This window comes from Harpegnathos saltator, unplaced genomic scaffold, assembly GCF_003227715.2.
Source record: "Harpegnathos saltator strain DR-91 unplaced genomic scaffold, Hsal_v8.6 scaffold844, whole genome shotgun sequence".
Lineage (NCBI taxonomy): Eukaryota > Metazoa > Arthropoda > Insecta > Hymenoptera > Formicidae > Harpegnathos > Harpegnathos saltator.
The window spans coordinates 1,548,432-1,571,363 of record NW_020230698.1 but is presented as its reverse complement, the minus strand read 5'-3'; the positions used below and the strand labels follow the sequence as shown (position 1 = coordinate 1,571,363).

At 45.8% G+C, this 22,932-nt stretch overlaps 1 protein-coding gene across 3 annotated transcripts in view; it reads left to right on the top strand.

Moving 5' to 3' along the window:
* Positions 1-21,820, top strand: part of dsd (attractin-like protein dsd) — a 36,243-nt gene extending 14,423 nt beyond the window's left edge. Inside the window, exons 2-12 of one of the 3 annotated variants that reach the window (XM_011149208.3) lie at positions 9,433-9,780; positions 11,488-11,669; positions 13,238-13,629; positions 14,097-14,695; positions 15,220-15,712; positions 15,985-16,393; positions 16,518-16,661; positions 17,149-17,298; positions 17,378-17,765; positions 18,027-18,243; positions 19,201-21,820. In XM_011149208.3, the coding sequence (XP_011147510.1) occupies positions 9,433-9,780; positions 11,488-11,669; positions 13,238-13,629; positions 14,097-14,695; positions 15,220-15,712; positions 15,985-16,393; positions 16,518-16,661; positions 17,149-17,298; positions 17,378-17,765; positions 18,027-18,243; positions 19,201-19,446 (3,568 nt within the window). In that variant the 3' untranslated portion in view covers positions 19,447-21,820. Of the gene's footprint in view, positions 1-9,432; positions 9,781-11,487; positions 11,670-13,237; positions 13,630-14,096; positions 14,696-15,219; positions 15,713-15,984; positions 16,394-16,517; positions 16,662-17,148; positions 17,299-17,377; positions 17,766-18,005; positions 18,244-19,200 lie in introns of all 3 variants that reach the window. The other 2 variants (XM_011149207.3, XM_011149209.3) reach the window with 2 other exon arrangements.
* Positions 21,821-22,932: the final 1,112 nt, after the last annotated feature.

The window sequence follows — 22,932 nt, the reverse complement described above, 5'->3', positions numbered from 1 at the left end:
CGTCGCCGAGCAACTTTCATCGCTTCTTCGAAGGAACCCTCGTTCTGTTGCTGTTTTTTACTCGATGTTTTACTCGATGCGCCGTTTGTTTCGGTCTCTGCGATACACAATGTTGTACACGCGGCGATGAGCGATTAAAAGGCCGAAGCTATAATTTCGGCGGGTTCAATTTGGTGAGGTCGCCCGAACACTCCGAGCGAGAGAGGAAACATTATCTATTGTACTGTATCTGGGGACCATTTCCCTAAAGCGTCTCCAAATTGAAATATATATAATTATATTCAATAATTATATCATATAGGTAGAAAGAGAGAGAGAGAGAGAGATAGAGAGGGGGGAGAGAAGGGGAGGAAAGATCCGCGCCGATCGTTACGAAGGTAATTATCGTTTATTGTGTACACGGAGAAGAATATTCCGCTATTGTTAAGAAAATTGATTGCTCAATTTGCTCTTAAGCAACGATCTATAGAGTGATTATCTTCGACAAAGAATATCTCGTTAATGATCGTTTTAAAATGTATTTATCTCAAATTTTAGAGAAGCTCATATTACTATGTTTTCCGAGAAAGAATTTATTCCTCTCTCAGCGATATTATAAAACCGAATTTCATAATTCAGTATTCTCGTTTTAATTGAATATTCTTGATTCTAAACTTTGCTGGGATTCAGAATGTACTTTTGAATAAATTAGATGCTCATGATGGACTTGGTATGAACTCACGCGAAACAAGTAATAATATTTGAATGTAACATGAATGTATTTTTCTGTGTATATATGGTCGTTAGTAGTCTGTGCGTAATCTGTGCGCTCGATCGAATTGAACCGGTTTCGCTCGCGGTAACGTTAATATTACCGATATTTAAATGGAAGCTTGCCTCTTCTTTTTTTCCGGCGCTCGCGCTTTATCGAGCGGCTCGCTGCGTGATGTTTCGAGAGCGAGAGCACGAGAGAGAGAGAGAGAGAGAGAGAGAGAGAGAGAGAGAGACACGTCGATATTTCCTCCGCGGTTGAGCTATCCGACCTCTTTGCGTTATCCGGCGCACAGCTCGGTTCGGTGTTTCTAACTAAATCGCGCACACCGCGAGACGCCGGTCGAGGCTAATAAAAACCGGCTCGGGAACCGGTAGAATTCGCGATATTTACGAACCCCACACACGTCTCGGCATCTGGCGGCGACGACGGCGACGACGGCGACGGCTTCGCGTGATTTCCACGGTGGAAATTTCGCAAGACTTTCGTCGTCGTGAGAATGAAAATCGTGATTGACGTGTTAACGAAAACCGGGCGCCGTTCATTTACGCGAGAGAGTCTCTCGAGTTGCGATGTTTTCCTCCGCATAGGAAAGATCAATATGCAACTCTCCTAGTGTCTCGTCCGGGGCCATAAGTAATCCACTTATAGTCGATTAAAAGTCAGATTCGACGGCAGAACGGCCTGCTAATCGGGCCTCTGACGGAAATTCCGTGAATGCCGAGCGCGAAGAACAAAATCCTGATGATGGTAGGCGTTTTCGGACTGGCCGGTGAACGACGAGATGACGTTACCTTACTAACGAGAAGAACGAGGAGAGGGAGAGAAAGATATAGAATTCCCGTGAACGCAAGGTCGAGAAATCTGATCTGGGACTCGGAATATTCTCTACGTCTTGAGAACGAACGTGTAAAGTCAAATTCGAGTGTAAACGCATATGTGAGTTCATCGTTCAGCGTTGCGTCGATGATTTTATCTCGCAAGCGCTCGTTCATTCTCGCAGGAAAGTCGAGAAATGCCGACGTGTAATCCGAGAAACAAAAACAAATAGATAAGATCTACATTCGCTCGTTATTCCTCGGCCGTCGTATCGACTGGATCAACTGAGAGAAATGTCGGGCGAACGATCAGATCGATCGAATCATTTAATCTACCGTTATCAGTCTTCTTTCCTCGCTAGAACTCTAGATCGCTTAATCTACCATTATCAGTTTTCTCTTTCTCGCGAGAACCGTTCGGCCGCTCGTCACGGCGAGCGATGCAAGATCTGGAGATGTGTGTCCGATAAAATTTTATTTCGTGCGATTCCGGCGTGAAGCGTAAACGTATAGGAAATTGCTAAATGGTGTTTGAAATTGAACGATGAGCGAACGGTTGAGCGCCGAAGTCGTTCGCCGGAATAATGGCTTCGCTTTATCACGTTGGCGTTGCGTTTATAGTAAACCCGACGTTGACGTCAGCGGCAGAAAATTCTAATTACGAGTATTTCGTAAGAGGAAAGCGTCTCATTAGGTACGCTGCGTCCTCTTCTATTTTCTTTCCCCTATTTCTCTCTCTCTCTCTCTCTCTCTCTCTCTTTTCTCCTTTTCACACAACCGTATTTCGCTGCCGCGCATTCGTTGCTTTTCTTCACGCTCAGTTCCACGGCGAGTGAGTGTACACCGGTATCTCGATTTAAATACAGACAGCATTACAAAGTAGGAAAAACAAACCCGTTAGAGGGTGAAGTACCTTGTGCGTGCGCGCGCGCGCGCACTTGTCTTCTCAATTTCGTGACGTCGGAATGAGTTTAAAGACTTATTAGCGTTTTTCTCGTAATTGCGAAATCCGACATCGCGTGAAATTTAATCGCTCACGAGAGGCTCCGCGTCTCGCGTGACTCGAACTTGACGTAACTTGGCGCGTGCAATTTTCTATTACTTCATATGTTTCCTTTTCACACTTCGGTGTGTAAGTTCAGTATTTTGTGCATTATTAGAGAGCACCGTTTCAGCTTATCTTCCACTCTCGAGTGCTCACGTTCCGCGAGTCGTTACAAAGGCGCATCGTGGCAAAGGTGGATGCAGTTTAACAACCGTGACATCGCCGTAAAGTCTTGCACCTCGTATCAGTTCCGAGGTCTCGGGTCGCAATCGAATTATGTTTCTCCGTAAATCACGACCAGAGCGTTTCATTTTAGAGGCGCGTTTACGCGTTAAGTGCGCTTCTCGTTAAGCCCAAAGCGTTTTCTTCCGAGAACGAGAACTTGCACCCTCTCCCCCTGTCTCATTCGTATTTCCGTATTTGTAAAAAGAGAGATTTAAAAGAGGGCTGCCGCTAGACATTTGCAAGTTGAATAAGTGCAAATTAATTTATGGAAAGATAATGTTTGACAGTGCAATGACGTACGTGCTGAATATGCTTTCCAGACTTTCAACGGTATGTAGATGCGTGGGAATTTTTCCGGATTTTCCCGGACATAGCATACATTTCGATTGAAATTTGCTGAATCCTTCGTACCTCAATCAAGAATATTAAAAATGAGAGTACTACACTGAAACAAAAATTTAGTTTACTTCCTAAAACGTAACTTTAAAAATAATATTAAAAAAAAAAGAGTACCAATACTCATCCCTCAATAAGTTTTTCTAAAATTTATAGTGAGAGTCTATTTCTAGATTATTATCAAGAAAATATTCTCCGTTGAAGATAACTAGTGCTTCAAAGGAAGAAAAATAAACGGAATAGTCGCTTTCCTTAGCAGTAAGATGATACTTTTCTCCGCGGGAAATCGGACCAGATCCCAATTAAACCTCAAGAAATTTTCTATACGGGCGAACGAATCCGTCCTGCGCGTAAACATTTACCCTGTCAGACATTATTATCCTCTCGCGCAATTTAATTCACTCTATTCAGCAATTGATTTTTCACAAATTCTGTCTCTTTGTCTTCCGTTGCATTTATACGTGCTCGGGATCTTTTTACGCGCGTGTAGGTCGTTCTTTCAAATTTAATTCTTTTCTCCAAATGGTGTTTGTCGAGTTGACTGTTCCCGTTATGGCTCCCTTGGTCGTGTCGTTGCGCAAATGGAGAGAAATTCAGGACATTCGCGTAGGATTACCCAAAGTGTGTCTCATGGCAACACATTATTCCCGAGTGTGTCCGTTCCAGGTTTAGCCGTCTTATTTTAATCCGCTACATCGCGAGATTGGGGATGAAAGCTAAAAGCCTAAATGCGGTGCCATTCGTCTCGAACTTTGAAGTTTTAATTCGGGGCGCGATATCGAAAAATGATTGCGCGCAGGATATCGAGAAATAATCGGCTGAATGACAAACGACGACCCCGAATTAGTCATCTCGCAAACAATCAAGCTTTTATCACATTTCTACTGAACCGTTTTCTCCGAGCTGTCATAATGATGCGTTAATAACGAACGATCCGTCACCGTTATTAATAACTCTCCGCTATTACGGCGTTCTCTATCGTGCCGATCGTCTGTCCTTTAACTCATTAATTATGACGTCGCGAGCGTCGCGTCGGAGAAACACGATTTTTCGTGAGATTAATCAGTATTCTCGGCGACTCGTAGAATAATGCAAATCTCATTCCTGCAGTGTTGAATATTCGCGCAAAAAATTCCGCCTGGCTACCGAGAGCGATTGTGGAATTGATTCTGACGCCGAAGAGACGGAGAGAGAGAGAGAGAGAGAGAGAGAGAGAGAGAGAGAGAGAGAGAGAGAGAGAGAGAGAGAGAGAGAGAGAGAGAGAGAGAGAGAGGGGGAGAGGGAGAGGGAGAGGGAGAGAGACAGAACTCGTCGCGTCGCATCAGATTTCTCCTCTCCTATAGTTCCTCTTTTTATTATGTTTTAATGTTTTCGTGTCTACTTTCATAATTATAATAATGTAATATCATGCATGGTATCGCACGTGTGAGAGCTCGCGACGATGTTTTGCGCACGAGTGCTCGAGATTTAACATCGATTACCAACTCTCCGCGCCGGAGATAACGAGTTGTTGATATCAATTTTGCAATTACATAATTGCGAGATATTCCCGAGGACGCAGCGGATTCAGCCGGATTCGCTGTTGCGAGACTATGCGCATCGTTGAAATCGTTGAGATCGCGTCGATCGTCTGCGTGCGTCGCGTATCGTTCGGCTTCGGATAAAGAAACGAGCATATAACCGGTCGGTCGTCGAACTTGATGCCCGTGACTCATCCGTCTAGTCGATTCACGAAGAAACGCGATTCCGCGTGTCCATGAAGGATGACGATGCAACGACTAAGGAGGCCCTCGCGTTTTACCGAAGATCAGTAGGCCCGTTTTGTAACGCGAGTGTCGTTATCGTTCTATTGTTGTCATTACGCAGACATATTATTTGCTAAAAAAAAGCGCGCGTATTATTTGCTAAAAAAAGCGCGCATATTATTTGCTAAAAGCACGCAACGACAATGTGACGATAACGACCGATTGTTGTCCGAAGTTGCCGACTGTACGCAGAAAGATATACACTACATTCAACAAAACGCTGCTCGTTCCGAGCACTTCTTAAATTTATGTACCCGCAAATCTGCCGCGCATGTTCGCCCGAAGCGCGAGATATATGCTTCAAACATATTCCGAGTCCTAAGTTCAGTACTTCGATACTCTCTTGGGAAGCTCGCAAGAATATTAAATAAAAGAAAAAAAAAACGAATGTTGAGTCAAAACACACAAGTTTCACAGTAAAAAAGGTCTCGAAAAGAGAATAAATTCTCCTCTCGAGAGAGTGCACGATAATGAGCTTATCGCAAGTACGCGATGAGTATGTTTTCAAGAGCCTATTATCGAGAAAATATTCGCCGTTGAAGGTAATCCTTCTCGAAAGCGGTGAAATGAACCGCTTTTCTCCCAACGGTAGAATAATATTTTTCTCTGTGTACCTCACAGCGCGACGGGGCGGAGGGGGAGAGAAAGGCGGGTGCGCGCTTGGGAAACGTGTAATTTCGCGCGATCGTGCATCATGCCGACGATCACCGAACCGCTGACACTCGATAAGCATCTGAAATATATCATTTCGCGGGCGCCTAGAACTGTCTAACGTCTGTAAGCGCGTCTCTCAGCCTGCCGATTAATCAACCGCGCGGTTACCCGGACTATCATTTACCGGCGAGGCGCACCGGCCGCACTACCGCCGCCGTAGCTTTCGAGCTTTAAGTTCGCGTTCGCGTGCCCAGGTCGTCGCACGACACGCTAATTTCCCTGCCGGCTTTCGGCTTACGTTTCCAAACGATCGCTGCTGCTGCAACGCGAGTGTTGCAAGCGCAACGCAGTTGCGACCTGCTGTAATACGCGCTGCGCAATCCTCTCCGTCTCTCTCTATCTGTCTGCTTCTCTCTCTCTCTCTCTCTCTCTCTCTCACCGTATCCGCTAAGTTTATGCGTTTGCCGTTACTTGAAAGTTCTAATCGCCGGGCGACCGGACTAACGAGACGACGTTCCGCAGTTTCCTGCGCCATGCCTGTCGAAATTAAGAGATTAATTGCGCTGTATTTCAATCGTTCCCGATTGAAGAGGGAGAGACGGGCACGGCGGCGGCGGCGGCGACCGCTCATCGGTAAACATCTTGCGTAAATGTCGAACGGTCGTTCACGGTGTAGTGAATTATCCCGTTGACAGGACGCGCGTAAAACGACGATAGATAATGGCTCGTAAAAATACGCGAATGCGCTGAAATCCCCCTGTCTCCTGCTCGAGTCGCTTTTCCGTCCGGCGCATCCTTCGTATATTTATCACTTTATCGTGGAAATATCCTATATAGTCGATGCAAACGCCGGCGCGGCGCGTCCTCGTTTCTAAGTTTCCGTATCGGGGCCTCGGTCTCGGGGCGCGGACGAAAGCTCCTGCGACATGAAAATGATTATTCGCCAGCGAGCGTGTCCCGCACGTCCCCGTGTTATCCCCCGTGAGATTGCATCGCCGAAATTCCGCGCGTAGAACATTTCCCGGGATTCGCCCGAGTTCACGCGGATCCAAGTTGCAGGAAGTGTGCAATGTCGCAAATCCGCGATTCTCCAAGTGCGTACTTCTAAGTGGGAGACTCCAGATTTTTCCGATATCTTCTCCGGTCTTTCTCCGTTTCAGATTAAAACGTTATCTTTTGGATGTTTTTATTCCATTGCGTACGACGGCTGGATGGTTGGAAAATCGAATTCCCCGCCCGTTACTATAAAGGCGTTACGACTGGAGGAAAGCGAGCGACTTCTCGTAGTACTATTCTGTTTCGGTTCTAGGTAGAGAAGCCATGTTTGGGATAAGAATGGGGTCGCAGTCGGGTAATCAATTCCGGGGCAAATTCAGGGATACTATTCGGAGTCTATGCTACGTATATCTGGGAAAATTCGAACAAACCTCTGTGCGGGCTACTCTGCGACAATTCGGGGGCACTTTTGAGCCGCGCCATTGTTTCCCTTGATTTAATCGTCCCGGCCCCGCGCGCGCGCGCGCGCGGAGGGACGGACGACGGCAAAGGGCGACAACGACATCGCGCAAAAGGCATATTTACGTAATGCGAAATTGTTTGTGATAAGATAATCGGCGGACAGGTTCGCGGCTAATGGTGAGAATCGCGCATATAATGTTATCACGTTGCATCGTTGTGCAACGTAAATACGCGACAGCGGCGGCCCCGTAATACTTCGTAGTATCGGCGCGTTATCACGCGGCGCGTGTCAATTCACAATAACGGACGCGCCTCCGCGAGAAGCCGCTCTTTTTACACGGCGTATCGTTGTTCCCCGACGGTACATCGTCGCCGATGTGTTCCGTCCTTGTCGTTCGCACTGTTGATCGCCGCGCTGAGAGAGACGCTTGCGCGCGCTATTAAAGCGCAGATGTTCCGCGCGCGCGTGTCGTCGTCGTCGTCGTCGTCGTCGTCGTCGTCGTCGTCGTCGTCGTCGTCGTCGTTGTTATCCCGCGACGTATCGATATTTTTTCCAACGAACGCGTTGTCTCTCTCTCGCTCTCTCTCTCTCTCTCTCTCTCTCTCTCTCTCTCTTCTCTCTCTCTCTCTCTCTCTCTCTCTCTCTCTCTCTCTCTCTCTCTCTCTCTCTCTCTTTCTCTCTCTCTGTTTTCTTACATCCTCCTCGCACAGTCGCGTTCCTTTTGTTCAGATCCCCCGGCACTCGCGATGATATTGGCGCTTCAACAGCGCGCTCGAATGCCCGTCCTCAACATCGCACCTCATATCTTTCTGATAAAAAAACAGAAAGGAAGGACACGCGTTATCGACGACGCGGCTCTTCTTTTTATTCCAACGAGGCGCTTGCGAATGTGTCATCGAAACCGCCTTCTTATCTTGGTGTAATCCTTTGACATTTTGACACTTTCGTCGTGTTGCGCCGCCTCGGGTATTCCGGATCGACCAATCGACAATCGAATCGCCACGTCGAGCAAGCACGTCGAGGCGTCTTCGAGGCGCACACTGACGACGTCACGCCCTTTCCCGGCGCGTCCTCGCGGTCGTCGCGGAAATGCAGGTGGCTCGCTGACTCGGCTGGCTGGCTGGGCTGGTCGCTCCGTTGCTTGCGTTAAGATGCAGCACTGCACTTTCTCTCGGTTATCCGCCTCGTGTCGGGATCCGCCAAGGACGCCGAGCGTTTTCCATTCCGTCGGCTTCCGGCCTGCCTCGCACCTCCATGCGCGCCGTTATTATCGGCTTGCGAGCGGTCATTGAAAAAAATAGGAAGCGATTAAGGATGTTAGCCATGTGGCTAACTCTCTCTCTCTCTCTCTCTCTCTCTCTCTCTCTCTCTCTCTCTCTCTCTCTCTCTCTCTCTCTCTCTCTCTCTCTCTCCTTCTCGTCTCGCCGACGAGACCCGTTGATCTCTCGCTCTTCCGTGTCACTCATGCATCTGATGGATCCCCCCGAGGTGTGTGCGTATTAATGCAACTATGTGTATGTACATTGCAGGCGCGCAAGCGCGAGCGATTGTTCGGACGCGGGCCGTAATTAAGCTCAGTCGTTCACGCCTGAAAGTGTCATTAATGGAATTAATGGCGGTTTCAATCGCACGCGACTTCCCGGTGGCGCGGCGCCGAAATCACGAGTCAATGGTAAGAGAGAGAGAGAGAGAGAAAGGGAGAGAGAGAGAGAGAGAGAGAGAGAGAGAGAGAGAGAGAGAGAGAGAGAGAGAAAGGGGGGAGCGTAATCGCGGGACGCAACAGGCGTTCAATTCGTCGCATGTTAGACTCGTAAAAACAGACACGAGGAAATTCTCTTGACTAACTGGTTCCTGCAACCGCGATTAATCTCATCGCAGAAATTTATCGCAAAAACGCACCTCCTCCTCTCTTTGTCTCTTCTCCCTCTCTCTCTCTCTCCCTGTCCTCCTTCTCCTTTCTCCTCCTCTCCCCTCTCCTCTCTGCGTGCACGTGTTATTAAGTTTCACGTCAATTGCATCCGCGTATTATTCCGCTAATTTATTTTTACGGTCGTTTCCACGTCTCTCTCTCTCTCTCTCTCTCACTCTCTTGATACGACACTCCAAGGACGTTGTATACACGAGATACAGCATCCTGAGAATATGATAAAGTCCGAGCCGGATGCGACTGTTGTGGTCGCCGTCGTCGAGCGGGGTCGTGCTCGACTTTACCGGGTCGAAGTTACCGGATTAAGTCGGCGCTGACGACTAAAGCGAGACACCTTTTGTCCTGCCGGCAGATTATTGGGGAATAGCGGGAACATCCACGACGGCTTCGGCAACTACACGGCGGACGTGAAGTGCTCCTGGCTGATCAGCAGCGAGTCCAAGTCCAAGATACGCATGCACGTGGAGCAGTTCGCGACGGAATGCGGCTGGGACCATCTGTACATCTACGACGGTGACAGCATCGAGGCGCCGTTGCTGGCTGTGTTTTCCGGGTTGATGCACAAGGACGGCTATCACATACGCCGTGTGCCGGAAGTAATAGCGCGATCCGGCAGCGCGCTGCTGCACTTTTACTCCGACGTCGCGTACAACATGAGCGGCTTCAACATTACGTATAAAATCAATGCTTGCCCGAGCAGGTGAGTACGCCAGGCTGAGGCCGTGCTCGGCCTCTCCTTCTGCCTCTCTCTCTCTCTCTCCTCTCTCTCTCTCTCTCTTCTTCTCTTTCTTTCTTTCTCCGATTTTCGTCGAGCGCGCTCGAAGGTATCATTTTCGATCGCGATCGATCGCCTCCGCCGAATCGCTGAAATAATATAGGGCCGTGTCCTCGCCGCGCTACAGGATTCGCCGTGAATAGGATTCGCAGCGAGCCGGCGAGCGCGCGCGCGACTTCTTTCGCGGCGTTACGTAAAACAGCGGTAACAGTGGCGCAGCGTGTCGCGTATGAACCTGAGGATATTTTAATCCGGCGTATGCGAAGGTGCAGTGTAGATAAATAACCGTAGCGTCACGCGCGGCTGGTACCTTTGTGCCGGGAATGTGCGCGACACTCTCGCGAGATGGGGAAAAAGCGGTGCGCCGGATGTTTTGCGGAATTATCCATATTAACGGCGCGGCTTGATGGACCGTGACATCGGCTGTGACCTTAAAAGTGTCGCGAACGGCTACGACTGTCGCGGCAGCATCGCGAGTAGAGAGAACACGTGGCCGGCTCTAGCTCGCGTTAGCCCCCTGTATGGGATTTCGTGCGGGTATTTTACGAACGAGACCGTGCCGAATGTAAGTCAAGTATATCCTGCGGTGGACACGCCGCGAGTGATAACGCAACCTCGGGGGGGGGGGGAATAACTCACTCGAAAGGGGAAGGCGAGACCTCGGCACGAGATCTCGGCGGTTTCTCCGCGGTCAGGTGGACGTCAACCTGAAGAGCGCGTAATAACGCGTAGATTACGCGGTACACAACCGTCAATGACTCGTAATTGGGTCGCTCCCGGCTTAGGAACTTTATCGAGCTTCCACTGCGCGCAGGAAGTACTTAGCTCTATCTGTGTCACGTTTGATAACGTCACCTGTGATCAGAATCGGGGGACTCAGCCCCTCGTGCGAGAAAGACGTCCGAGTCCGAGCTCGGAGGGAGCGTAGCATTTCGGAATACACGCTGACGGGGAAGTACAACTCGTGTCCCCCCGCGACTCGCGGCTAAGAGGACCTCTATTCAGCTTTTCATGAAATTTGCATTCTGGGGACAGATATCTGAAGAGTAGGAAAACATTTACTCGATGTGCGGAAAACTGCATTCGAGTAAATATTACTTGCTTCAAATATTCCATAATAATATTTTCACACTGGGAACACACATTCTTTTCAAACGAGGAAATATACATTTTCTTAAAAGCATAAATTCGCATATAAAGATGGCTGCTGTTCGTTTCACTTAAAATCAAAGAACATTGATTAAAACGAATACTAGTGTGGTCATCGAATAAGTATTAATTATGACTTAGAAATGTTGTCTCTAAATGGAGGAGAAACTCTCGCGATATCTTCGCGTCCGGATCCACTCGCACAGGCTGCCTCTCGCGACTCGAACTTCCGTTCCTCAGATACTGAGCGTAATCAAAACGTATCGCGGTTATTATCGGCAGTCCTTCTTTCTCAATAGGAGAAATATTGACATAGTGTTCACGGTGAACGAGCAAATAGCGCGCGAGTGTGTATGTTTACTCATTGCCGGCGTTAGACGATCGCGATCGCGTGGCATCGCGCCGCTGCCACCGCTTCGAAAGTCAAGATTGATTCAACGTATCTCGTGTATACACAAACCCCGTGTTGTTTCACGTCCCCAGGTACTCCCACATCGACTGTTCCGGAAACGGCGTCTGCATAGAAGGCACATGCACCTGCGACGCCACGTGGACCGGTGAGGCCTGCGACATCCAGGTATGTCCCAACAATTGTTCGTACTACCACGGCCAGGGCGAGTGCGATCGCGAGAGTCATCACTGCAACTGCTTCAACGGGTACAAAGGTGAGTCGCGTTTTTTTTTGTCACGATGGATATCGCGCAATCCGCCTTGTTCGGATCGCTCGCGTTTCACGGAGACGAATCTGCGTGTGATGAGAGATTAGCAACCGATCATTTTTTTTCCATCGCTCGCTTTCGTAGCTCTACACAGAGAAAAATGTTTGCTTGAACGAGTCAATTTTCTGGTGAAATATGAGCGATTCCGAGAGATTCCAGGATTCTATCTAAGTTAACTTTGATAACTCAGACTGAGCTCTGGTAACTAATCGGAATTTCTAAATCATTGACATTTCAGCAAAAAATTGTTTTATTCAAACATTCTTCTCCGTATATAGTACCAACCGACCCTCTCTCTCTCTCTCTCTCTCTCTCTCTCTCTCTCTCTCTCTCTCTCTCTCTCTCTCTCTCTCTCTCTCTCTCTCTCTCTCTCTCTCTCTCTCTCTCTCTCTCTCTCTCTGTCTCTGTCTCTGTCTCTGTCTCTGTCTCTGTCTCTGTCTCTGTCTCTGTCTCTGTCTCTGTCTCTGTCTCTGTCTCTGTCTCTGTCTCTGTCTCTGTCTCTGTCTCTGTCTCTGTCTCTGTCTCTGTCTCTGTCTCTGTCTCTGTCTCTGTCTCTGTCTCTGTCTCTGTCTCTGTCTCTGTCTCTGTCTCTGTCTCTGTCTCTGTCTCTGTCTCTGTCTCTGTCTCTCGGTGAGATTTTACACTTTGAACGCAGAAATTATTTTATAATAATTTAACATTTTATTTTTCATTTTACGTGGCCAGATATGCCGGTGCCGATATGAGTTATTCCGAAAGATGACCAATTTTTTAGCGTAGATTTTTAGTCACGCGTGTGTTATAATTTATGAATAATATATCCGCGCGCTCTCTAGCAAATTTGTAAATGTACGAGACTTGTATTTTCGGTAATTCGATGCGCCCATTAGTATAGTATTGATATAGTATTAATACAGTATTATATGATCGCGGATGGATATCGTGTATCAAATTTAACATTACCGCTACGTATCTACGTAACAATCATAATTGCAACGCCTTAACATCGCATCGTTCACACTCGTTTAACGAGTTTCGCGTGGAAAATAGGCCGTATTCGATTTATTCGCATCTCGGGATACGTCTGGATTGACAACGAGGTTTCTCTCGGCGATGATTTCTCAAGAGACCAATTCCTAATATTTTTAAATTTCACACTGTGAATTCTGCATTATCGAATCGACGATCGCGCACGATATGAAAGAGAAACGAATGCAACCCCCGATTGAAACCGCATTAAAATACGTAAAATAGATTTAAACGTTCCAATTAATTTTGACCAATGAGGTCACAAGGATGTTGGTAGCAAATAATAATTTCTTGCAGAAAAATGAGGTGAATGTCTCAATGATATAATGATTTATTGAGAAAATAAATGCAATTGTCACAAATTAGGACATTCATTAATTAAGACGTTCACCTTAGCGGTCTGATAATATCTGAGAGTTTATGAGTACAGTTCGTTTAAAATAGATTCAATCGAAGTGAAGTGAAACGAAACAAATTACTCAGTTCAGCTCTTGATTTGTTTGTAGGTGCGGATTGCAGTCAAAAGGGCGATCGTGGATTTTGGGAGAATATTATGTATAAGGACCTGCCGGATGGCTCGTCCAGTCACTGTTCCATCGTCTGGAAGGACTCGCTGTATGTGGTCGGCGGCGAGAGTTTTCATCGTGCCAAGATGATCTATGTTTATGATTACAACGGCAACGTCTGGGAGACGCCTCACGTGGAGGGTAAAGTGCCGTTGCCGCGTTATGCGCACTCGTGCGTGCTTTTCGGCGACAAGATATTCATGTACGGCGGTGTCGTGCAGAACTCTACTGTGACTAATGAAATCTGGGCGTTCGACGTGTCCGCGAAGGTCTGGGAGAATGTCACCGTGCACGACAACTGCCACAACAAGACGATATGCGGCCCTCTGAAGGTAATCTGACAGCTCAGCTGTAGGATTACGTTATCTCGCAAAATATCAGTTTAAAGAGTGAGAAAATGTATAGCTTTGATGTATAGTGACAAGATTAAAATCAAGTCTGTAGATGTTCGAATGAATTAGTAAATTAATTGGGTAATTTTTAAACAAGACACTAAAATAAATCAAACTTTCCACAACCAACATCCTGTGCTGGAGCTTCTATAAACTTGATTTTCACTCTTTTCGATTAGATACAATTCTACATTTTAGTACAAGATTTCACAATTTAAATCTCTAAAAAAGACGATATGTAGAAATAGTCGTGATCTTGCATGCCATAATCGTGATTAAAGAGTTAATCGCTGGAAAATTTAATACAGTTTCTCTGATGTTCTGAATAATGATCACGTGAATACGTCGATATGCTCGCTTCTCGAGTTTCCGGCTATCTCGGATCTCAACGAGTCGTTTTTACACAGGTAGCCGGGCACACCGCGACTCTCGTGCAGAATCATGGCAAGAAGGAGAAGATGGTTGTGATATTCGGCTATTCGCCCCAGTATGGTTACTTAAACACCGTCCAAGAGTACTACTTGGGTACGCGGGAGTGGCAGATCGTTAAAACGACCGGCTTTCCGGTGAAGGGTGGCTATGGGCACAGCGCCGCATACGATCCTCTCACGAATCTCATATACGTGTACGGCGGCTACGTATCGGAGTCGCAGAGCACGCAGGTGCTGACCAGCCGGCTGTACTCTTACCATCCGAATTTCCACGAGTGGCGGTTGCTCACGTCGGCGCCGTCGGCGCGGTTCTTCCATACTGCCGCCTTCGTTTCCGGTGGACTCATGCTGGTGTTCGGCGGCAACATGCACAACGACACGCATCACTCGCATGGTGCACGATGCTATTCGTCCGATACGTTGGGTTATGACGTCACGTGCGATGCTTGGCATCAGTACACCATGCCCAGAGACATGAATGATCTGCCGCGCTACGGCCATAGTGCGACCGTCTTCGAGAAATCGATGTATATCTTCGGCGGCTTCAACGGCGAAATGCTGTCTGATATGCTGAGGTACGATTTACTTTGGTATTCACCGGACGTTGTATGTGCCTTAACATTAACTATACATTATTTATCACACGGTTAAGTGACCTACTAAGCTAACCAAATAACTAGATCATCGGTAAATTATTAATTAAATAATTTGTCAAATTATCGCGCCCAGCATTCTTTTTCTTTTTTTGACCGCTTCGGTATTTCTAATGTTAATTTCACATCTAATGCGTAAGGTTGAAAATCACACGTAGGTAGAAACCACACTGGATGATAATTACATTGATTCACGCTTGTGAAGAAATCTGTCCTATTGAGAGCGCTGAACGAAATGACGTTTTAATAATAATAGATAAATGTCAAGGCACGTATGACGACTGCTTTAAAGAGACTTGTCGCTGTTGCCTTCTCTTACGGCTTCAGATTCTTCGTCGTTTCCTTCTTTATCTCTATTAATCATTGCATGATCTGATCTCACGCTAAAGAACGGCTGATGCTTTTATACAATAGCAATACACATAAGATGTTCTGTCCTTGCGTAGGTATACACCGGGTAACTGCGAGCATATCACGAACCAGTATCAGTGCCTGAATGCCCGGATAGGTGTGAAATGCGTGTGGCACAAGCGGGACGGTCGTTGCTTGCAGATCACGAAGATACCGCAGCATGTGCTCAATCATAAAGAGTACGACGATCACGACGGCGTTTACATGAGATGTCTGGACGAGATGCCTCCACGTGGCATGACGTCTCATGAGGAGCTCTGCAAGCTTTTCACAGACTGCGTCGCCTGCGTGCAGACCTCATATAACTGCGTATGGTGCGGCAAGAGCTGCTCACACGAGAAATGCCGGGATCATCCCAACGCACCGGCTTCACGACTCGTCATCAAGGATCTGGACCAATGCGATGCGAACACCGGCATCGAGTGCCTACAACTGCACACATGTCATGCCTGTTCTAGCAATCCGCGTTGTATATGGTCATGGTCCAACGGGCCTGACCGTTGCAAGCCGCAGTCGAAGACTCGAGAGGTACATCGTGCGAATACGCAACGAAGCGTTCGTAGCGTCTGTTATTTGCTCTTACATAGTGGGTCATTCGAAGAGTAATACGGGGTCTTTTTTTTTTTTTCAACGGATGCACTTGTCGTAAATCGGGACATTCGCCTTGATTGCAATTCGCAACATTTGCTTTAAAACGCACTTGATACCCGCTTCATTCGCTCGACGCGATCTCGGCTTGCGAGCAATTAACAGAACAATCGGCCGGCGTATTTAATCCCTTCCATGTGTCTCCGAAACAGGTGAGCGTGTTGAACGGCACGATCCTGGCGCAACGACTGACCATGGAGAGATGCCGTAGTCCGTGCGTGGAGTACACGTCGTGTCGAAATTGCACCGAGTCTGATTGCATCTGGTGCCAGAACGAAGCCAAGTGCGTGGACAAGAATGCATATCCGGCCAGCTTCCCGTACGGACAATGTCGCGAGTGGACCACGATAGATGCCCGATGTCGCGCCACGGAGACCGGCAGGGAATGGTGCAGCTTCTATTCGTCGTGTTCTACTTGTCGAGCGGACCCCGGCTGCGGCTGGTGCGACGACGGCTCCGAGACCGGCAAAGGACTGTGCCTACCTGGCGGAGCCGGCGGCCCCAGCAGCAGGAGTCTCAACACGTGCCCGAGAGATAATTGGTACTTCACGAATTGTCCGAGTAAGCGAACGTTCCGTGCCAATCGCGCCTTTCCCGTGAATATCTCACGCCGTTGTCGTCGTCGCGTGTGCAATGCCGCTGAATATTAATTCTCTTCTTGCGTGTCGCTCCTTGATCCCCGCAGCTTGCCAATGCAACGGTCACAGCAAGTGTCTTCCAAACAGCAGCGTATGCATTCAGCCGTGCGGCAATTTGACCTACGGGCCACACTGCGACAAGTGTATTCCCGGTTATTATGGTAGTCCACTTAACGGAGCGACTTGTCAGCGTACGTAATTCTCCTCTTTTGTCATACATATCGCGAGTATCATTATTTGTAACGAACAATAGATGTAAATTAGATACATACAATAATTATAAATAGACGTATATAACGGGTGTAGAAAAAAGTCTAACGTTATAATCGAAACGTTTGTTAATTTACTTTGTAGTATCTATATTTGTGTTTTATTAAAATAGACAAAATATTTATTACGCACTTTGACTCTGCGCTTAGATCTTGTAAGCCTTTTATTACTAACTTCTTGATTGTAACTAGTTAATTATATCTGATTAATTCGTCGATATGGGGGGGGGGAGAGAGGGGGTGCAAATGTAAAATATAATTCTTGTTTGAATTGACTCAGAGCACTGATTGTTCTAAGTTTTAGAGGGAGTTTTAGAGTTGAGTGTGTAGTTGTAGAGATAGATAGGGAAAGAAAGAGAGAGAGAGAGAGAGATAGAGACGATCGAATGACGCTTGCGTGCGATTACAGCTTGCTCCTGCAACAATCAAGGCACGCAGTGCACGAGCGAAACGGGCAAGTGTTTCTGCACGACCAAGGGCATTATCGGCGACCATTGCGAGCGTTGCGACGTGTCCGGTCTTTATCACGGTGATCCTACGAACAAAGGATCTTGTTTTTGTAAGTCGATTGTTGAAATATGTCTGTCGTGCGATTCTCCGTTTCGTTTGGTGTAGCATCGTTATTAACCTCGTTTCAGATGACTTGGCCATTGATTATCAGTTCACGTTCAATCTGAGCAAGAAGGAGGATCGCCACTATCGGGCGATCAACTTCAAGAACTCACCGCCAAAGGCCGACATCGACGCCGAGTTCTCCATCACGTGCTCCGTGCTCGCCAAGATGAACGTCACCATCAAGAAGGTGAACAGCCCGGAGAAGCCGGTGCTGTTAGGGGCAAACTGCACGACGACTATGTACAAGCACCGCTTCAGCAAGGCGGATTACAACTTCGGCGGCGAGGATAACAATACCCTCACCACGTTCTACGTGTACATGTATGACTTCCAGCCGCCGCTGTGGATCCAGATCTCGTTCTCGCAATATTCCAAGCTGAATCTGCAGCAGTTTTTCATTACATTCTGCACGTGAGTACACTTCGTCGGTTGAACATTTGGGCTGATCCGAAATAAAGCGCGGGTTAATAGTGCGTTATATCTTGAGTGTAATCAGCTAGATACTCTGCCGAGAGCAATATGGCAGAAAGAAAAAAGTGAGAGACTCTTGAGAAGTAACGGGACTATTGGCCATACGCTTTATTTGTTTCCGAAATTCTTCATGCCTCCTCCGTTGTGCAGAACCTCAACCAGTACTTACTTGTAAACTAGAGATTACATGACACCGCACAGGTGCTTCCTCGCTCTGCTGCTGGTAGCTGCCATTCTCTGGAAGATTAAGCAGAAGTACGACATGTATCGGAGAAGACAACGACTCTTCCTAGAGATGGAGCAGATGGCCAGCAGGGCGTTCAGTCAAGTTCTCGTAGAGATCGAGAGGCGCGACATCGAGAGTTCAGACTCGGAATGCGGTGATGCTGATTTGATTAATTGCCGTAAGAAGAAGAAGGTAAAGCTTAATCTTGGCGATATATTGGGTTGTGTGATAAGTCATTCCGAATTTTTCAGACAAGGTGTAACAATCATATGTTGTATATAATTTTATGAAATAATGGGGCGAAGGTTGGCAGAAGTTCCATAGATAAAAAATGCGCACAAGGTGAATGCTTAATTAGTGAGAAAATAATTATGCTTCTAATTATGGTATTCTAGAATTTATCATGGCTTTTTTTCCTTCGAATTTTATTCGAAATTTGTTATAATGTACAAAATTTTAGATAAAAACATACGTGTAGAGTAAATATGAATTCATATTAGTTTATTCTTCTTCTGAGGAAGAAAATGGGTGTAAATTTTCTCAAATTGAGACATTGTCACTATAATTGAAACATTCACTTTATATCGTTTCATAAAATTATAACGGCATGAAAATACAATCGTTTCTTTTAATCCGAAAGTCAAAAATATTTCTTACGCGATTATTTTTACATGAAGGAAATGGACTAACTTTCATTCTCACACTGTCACTGTCAGTACATAGAAAAAAATATTCTACTGCTAAAAAAACGATTATCTAATTTGCTTTCTTCTCTTTAAGTAATGTTTGTCTTTAATACAGAACCTTTTCTGATAAAAATCTTAAAATATACATTCATCACAAATTTTAGAAGAGTTCATTATCATATACTAAAAAGAAAAAGAAAGAATTCATTCTCTCTTTTCGAGAGATATTGTAAAATTCATACTCTGTAAAGAAAGAAACTGAATTTATTATAACTGAATATTCTTGTGTTAATTTAATATTTATAATTAAAGTGCCGAGCTTACTAAGATTCAGAATATGTTTCGACTATATTTGGTGCTTATGATAAATTTATGATAGACTTACGGACGTATAAACCTCTGAAATGCTTGAAACAAGTAACATTTACCTGAAAATGCAACATGTATTTTTCTGTGTACACAGGCTGCTCCTAGTCCGATCGCATTGGAGCCCTGTTGTGGTAACAGAGCGGCGGTCCTGTCTCTGCTAGTCAGATTACCGACTGGCGGTGAGCCTTACACGCCAGCTGGGCAAAGTGCTGGTCTAGCCGTAGCCTCCGCTCTAGTCACGCTCGGTAGCCCGCGCAGACCGTCTCAGGAGTTGACAATGAAGGAACAGAAGAAGACGAGAAAGTCCGTCAGTCAGCATCCAGACTCTACTTGCATTTAGCGGTAAACCCGACGAGTGTCGATGTGCGAGAGAGAGAGAGAGAGAGAGAGAGAGAGAGAGAGAGAGAGAGAGAGAGAGAGAGAGAGAGAGAGAGAGAGAGAGAGAGAGAGAGAGAGAAGAGCGGAGTGTCGATGTAGGCGCCGGCGTATATATCGCGGCCGAGGTGCGACTACGATGAGCCTTAGAGTTGTTCTGTGATCTTGGCCGCGTTTAAACACGGCGGAACGGTCGATTCTTTTCATCTTCAAATTCTCCCGACGGAGTGAAGAGGAAATGTGAACGACGACCATCACGACGAAGAGGACGAGGACCGCGCGAAGCTCCGCTCATCGACGCGCGACTGATCGGTGAATCGAACTGTTCGGCTAGCTTGACCGCGATTAATCGAGGAGCGACTCGGCTAAACGTTTATCGCTAGGTAGACACACATATACATACATACATACATACATACATATATACATACACGCGACTTTCCCTATCGAGTAAAAGGAAACGCCTTCTCGCCGAGGAGCAGGTCCGAACCGCTCCGACCGGCTACTACGTCCGTTAATCACGGTAAGTAAGACTTTCTGTTCGGCCGTTGTGTAATGAGGAAGGTCGTCGTATTCGTGCTCAGAGGACGCCCAAATTGTCACTCAGCTGAGCCCCTTTGAGTCCCACCTCGATTTAAATTAACTATGTACAGTGTTGTGTATATAGGTGGTTTAGACGCAATCCACGTTTTCCTCGAAGAAGCCGCGACGTGTGTCGGTCGTGCGGACAAAACTGGCCTCGTGCATATTCGGAGAAGCTTTCATCCGCTGCCCCTACCGGAAAATTACGAATGTAGAGGGATTTTTTTCGAGTAGTCGCCGTGCTGTGAAAATTGAAACTTCCGAGATATTAAAAGCAACGTTTTTAAATCTAGGAGGAGCTATCGACGTCTGGCTTGAAGAGCCTGTTTTTCGGAAAATTATGAATCTCATGTTGCATTCTACCTATAATTTATCCTCTTAGCTATCGGCACGAAAGCCCAACGGAAACAAAAGTAGTAGTCGTTCGTAATTTTAACGCGCACGCGCGTGGCAGATGAAAGCTTGTAAAATGCCATAAGAGTTGTTAAGAGAGAACCCGTTAACGTTACTAAACGTGATTGAATACGAAGAAGTACAACGCTTCGACGTAAGCTGTAAATAAGCTGTATTTTTGCCGGACTCGAACGAGAAGAGTGCGCAGGACCGTTGAAATTAGCGAAGATCAAAAGACTCGCGATACACTGTCGAGCCAAGGCCAGGGCGATATGAGAGCTGAAAGGAAGCGATTTGATCAGCGGGGATCAAGCGGAGCAGATTGTTGCGCTTTGTACAGAGACGTGTGATTCGATTGGTGTGTACGACAAAGACTGTTTCACTGTTTCACGCGTTCCGTTTGTAGCAGATACATGTGTGTGTAAGGTTCATATTCTAAAAAAAAAAAAAAAGAAAAAAGGAGAAAAAACAAAAATCGGTTGAATCGGTGAGCAGGGAGATAACAGAATCGCAGCCGATGCGAATTCAGTAGAGATGTGGTACAGACACGGCGTGTTCGACCTCGCGCGCGAGTCCCGCGTTAGGATATTGTGCCAAATCTGCATTTCCTTTTCATCTTTTTTCCTTCTTCGCTAAAAACGCGAGTCATTTTGTGCGAAGCGAGTTCCGGCGACTCGCACACTCGCGTGATAAAATCGTCAGAATCGGCCGAACGAGCGAGCGCTCTCTCACCAAGTTCGTTACCACTGTTCACTCTTGCCGCTGTAGCCGCGGCCCGTCGCACGATCGGAAGATCTGCAGGATCGAATATTAACGGCGTAATTTGCGAGGAGGAAATTCGATCGATCTTGTCGTCGATCGTGCTCGATCATTGTTTAGTCTTATCGAACGAAAGGGGAACGTATACAAAGACTGATTCTCGTTATCCGTCTAGACGGTTAGATTTCAGTAATATTTTTTTCTCTTTTTTTTTTTTAATTAGAACGATTAAGATGTGACGGTGAATATTTCAATGCGAAAACATTGGGGAATCTTTTGACAGAACGATTGACTGACTCATGTCTGAGTCGTGTAGACGGATAGTGAAGAATCAGCCTTAATGCGAATGGTGCAATAAATAGTCTCCTTTGAGGATTCTTTTCTCTTCAAGGGAACGGAATGACGACGCTGATTTTCTTCGTCTTTATTTTCTTATTCTATGTTGCATGACTGTTCGTTCGAGCATTTAACCGACGCATTTACGGAATTCGCATGCTACTCTACACGCCTGTAATTGATTGACAATTCATTCCGTTTGCGTTGAATTATTTTTATCTTTTTGTACTTGTATCGCGAAAACTGATTAAATTATATTTACTATTCGATCTTTTGTACTTTCATCTTTTTTATATCAGAGCGTTGTACCTTTCTTCTCGCTTCTTCTTTAACCCGTTGCGGAAACTTTGCGAATTTTATTACATATGTATATTATTAGCGACGGGTTTAACGGTAATACTAATAAATGTAAACGTTCCAACATTTCAATTCATCACCCGCGGAACTTCTTTATATCGAGAAATATATAGTCGACACGCGGTTTTCTTTTTTCTCTTCTCGCAGCTTTCCCGAGAAGGGATTAATTGCTACAAGAGACTCGTATATACATGTATACGCGTATGTAACTAATATATTACATATGTACATATGTAATACATTAGATCCTTCTCCTACAATTAAGTTCTTTTTTTACTATGGTTGCGATGTGTGTGTGTGTGTGTGTGTATACATACACACACACACACATATATATGTACGCGTTGAGCTGAGAGAGACGAATGATGCGGTGATTTGTTATTAGTCGATTGGCTTGAACGTAATGCATTTCCTTTCGACGTTTAATACTCATATATCACTTGTCTTTATATTATTTAAAATATTAATTTGTAAAGGCGTGGTCAGGCATATATATATATATATACATATACACGCGTATGTATATATAGATGTATATATTTATATTAGAGTCCCTCCTTTTTACACGATAATATATACGCGTTTCATCTCGAATATATTTTTCGTACCAAAGACACCTCTATAGTCGTGAATAAATCGTTACTGCGCACGTAGAAAGCTAGAGATAGCACTCGACATAATCAATTATGATAACGATTAGAAATAGAAAAGAAATTGTAACTACTGGCCGCGTCTGTTAACAAAGGAAAACAGTTTTCCGTCAACGGTAATTCCGATTATTATTTATTGTCGAATTTACTTTTTGATACGATCAATTTTTATATCGGAGTCGTGTTAAGTCTAAGAGAGGGGGAGAGGCAAGCAAGAGGAGCTTGGCAGGAGAGAACGGTTTCATTTAGGAGACGATGTTGTAACTCTTCTTTCATGAGCGCCAAATATCGAATATATTCCATTGAAGATATATTTTGTTAAATATATATATATATATATGTATATATATATATATATATATACATATATTATA